Source organism: Aptenodytes forsteri, unplaced genomic scaffold (genome assembly GCF_000699145.1).
Source record: "Aptenodytes forsteri isolate BGI_AS27 unplaced genomic scaffold, ASM69914v1 Scaffold7, whole genome shotgun sequence".
Taxonomy (NCBI): Eukaryota; Metazoa; Chordata; class Aves; order Sphenisciformes; family Spheniscidae; genus Aptenodytes; species Aptenodytes forsteri.
Window position 1 is genome coordinate 1,370,599 of NW_008795919.1, and position 1,745 is coordinate 1,372,343.

At 71.0% G+C, this 1,745-nt stretch overlaps 1 protein-coding gene across 1 annotated transcript in view; it reads right to left on the bottom strand.

The window, feature by feature from the left end:
- Positions 1 to 1,745, bottom strand: part of MAP7D1 (MAP7 domain containing 1) — a gene marked incomplete at its 3' end in the record, with an annotated part of 16,763 nt that overhangs the window by 1,930 nt on the left and 13,088 nt on the right. The window contains exons 10-11 of the mRNA XM_019473522.1: positions 409 to 531; positions 86 to 258 (exon numbers count right to left, since the gene is read on the bottom strand). Of these exons, the coding sequence (XP_019329067.1) occupies positions 86 to 258; positions 409 to 531 (296 nt within the window). The remainder of the gene's footprint in view (positions 1 to 85; positions 259 to 408; positions 532 to 1,745) is intronic.

Here is a 1,745-nt window from a genome sequence, read left to right on the forward strand (position 1 = left end):
CCGGGTGCTCTGGCTCGGCCGGGAGCCACACTGTGCCCCGTGGCCGCCCTGGCACCCAGGGGTCCCCGTGGGAGGTTGCACTCACGGGCGAGGACTCCGGCGCGGCGTCACGTCGGGCGTCGGGCTCGGTCCTGCGGCGCGGCGTCACGTCGGGGCTGCCGGCGGTCCCCTTCCGCCTATCCCAGCAGCGGTGTTGCAGGCGGTGGTTGTGGCAGGGGCTGAGGGGGCTGGCGGAGGCCGAGCGGGGGCACACGGGCACTGGGGGTAGGAGTGACCACACCGTCAGGACAGAGCTGGCACAGCACCGGCACCAGCTCTCCGCTGGCTTCAGGCTCCCTCCCCCCAGTCCCCTGCCTGTGCCAGGACCCATGTGGGCCCTGGGCCCGTGCCCCCCACCCTGGTGCTCACCCTGCTCCTTGCCGTTCCCAGCCAGCGTCACGGCACTCCGGCTGCGCGCGAGGAAGGACAGGGTGGGTGTCATCAGCCGGTCCACGATGCTGCTCTCCCACGGGCTCAGCTGCAAGCTCCGGTCTGGGGAGGGAGAGGGGCCCTTAGCATGCCCCCAAGCCCCCAGGCACCAGCACCGGCACCAGCCCCGCAGCCACCCACCGGGAAGGAGCAGCCTTGCAGCGGGGCCAGGGCATGTGTGCGGCCCCAGGAGTGCCCGAAGCTCGGCCGCGCTGGGGAGCACTCCCCGCTGTCCTGCATGGCCGGCCGAGGCAGGACAAAGGGTTGTGTGGGTGCAGGCATGGGTGGGCAGCTAGGCACCCACAGGACGGCACTGCAGCACGATGACAACACTGTCCCCATGCCCCGCAGACACCCCAGCTGCAGTGCACCCACAGGGAGCGGCACCCACAGCGCCAGGGTGCAGTCCTGCTGACAGCAGCCCCTTCCACCCTGTCCCCCTCCTCATGTCCAGCGTGGGCGTGCACCCTCCCTATGTCCCCGTACTGATGTGACCGAGCCCCCAGCATGCTGCAGCTGCTGCAGGGACACCGCAGAGTGCCCGTTCACCCCAAGGGAGCCATGCTGAAGTTGCCGGGCATGCTGTGGGAGCCAGGCCAGGCTCGTGGCACCCGAGGAACTGCAGTCCCCGGCCATGCTGCCGGCTCAGCTGGGCACTGGGCTGCCACTGGCTGCCCTCCAGTGCATTTCGCCGGCACCGAACACCCCACAGGCACATGGGAAGCACCCACAGTGAGCGGGCCCTTCTGCCCCTCTCCACCCGGTCAGGCTGGGAGCAGCACACGCTGCCAGGAGTGGAGAAAACAGAGCCATGGGAGCAGCAGGGGGACAGGGCGCCGGGTCCGGCACCGGCCCAGGGAGATGCTGCTCCCACCCTGGCGGTGCCGACAGCCCCAGGGTGCCTCTCCCCAGGCTGAGCCCCCAGTGCGGGGCCAGCGGGAGCCACCTGCGTCACCACTGCCTGCAGCCGCCCGCGTCAGCTGCTCCGGCTATTTATACCCGGCTGGGAAGGCGCGCACCCATCGCCAGGCAACCCCGAAACACAACAGCAGCCCCGGCGCTGGACGCATCCCTCTGGCACGGCCGGCAGCCTCAGGCAGCTCGCCCAGGGCCAGGGCGACCTCGCAGCACCCGACGCAGCACCGCACCCACGGCGCTCTGTGGCACCCAGACCCAGGTGCCTGTGGGGACAGGCGTCATGGCGGCAGGCACCAGCACCGTGCCCAGCCCTGAGGAGAGTCCAGTGACAGGCAGCCCCGCTCTGTGGCTGCATCTGC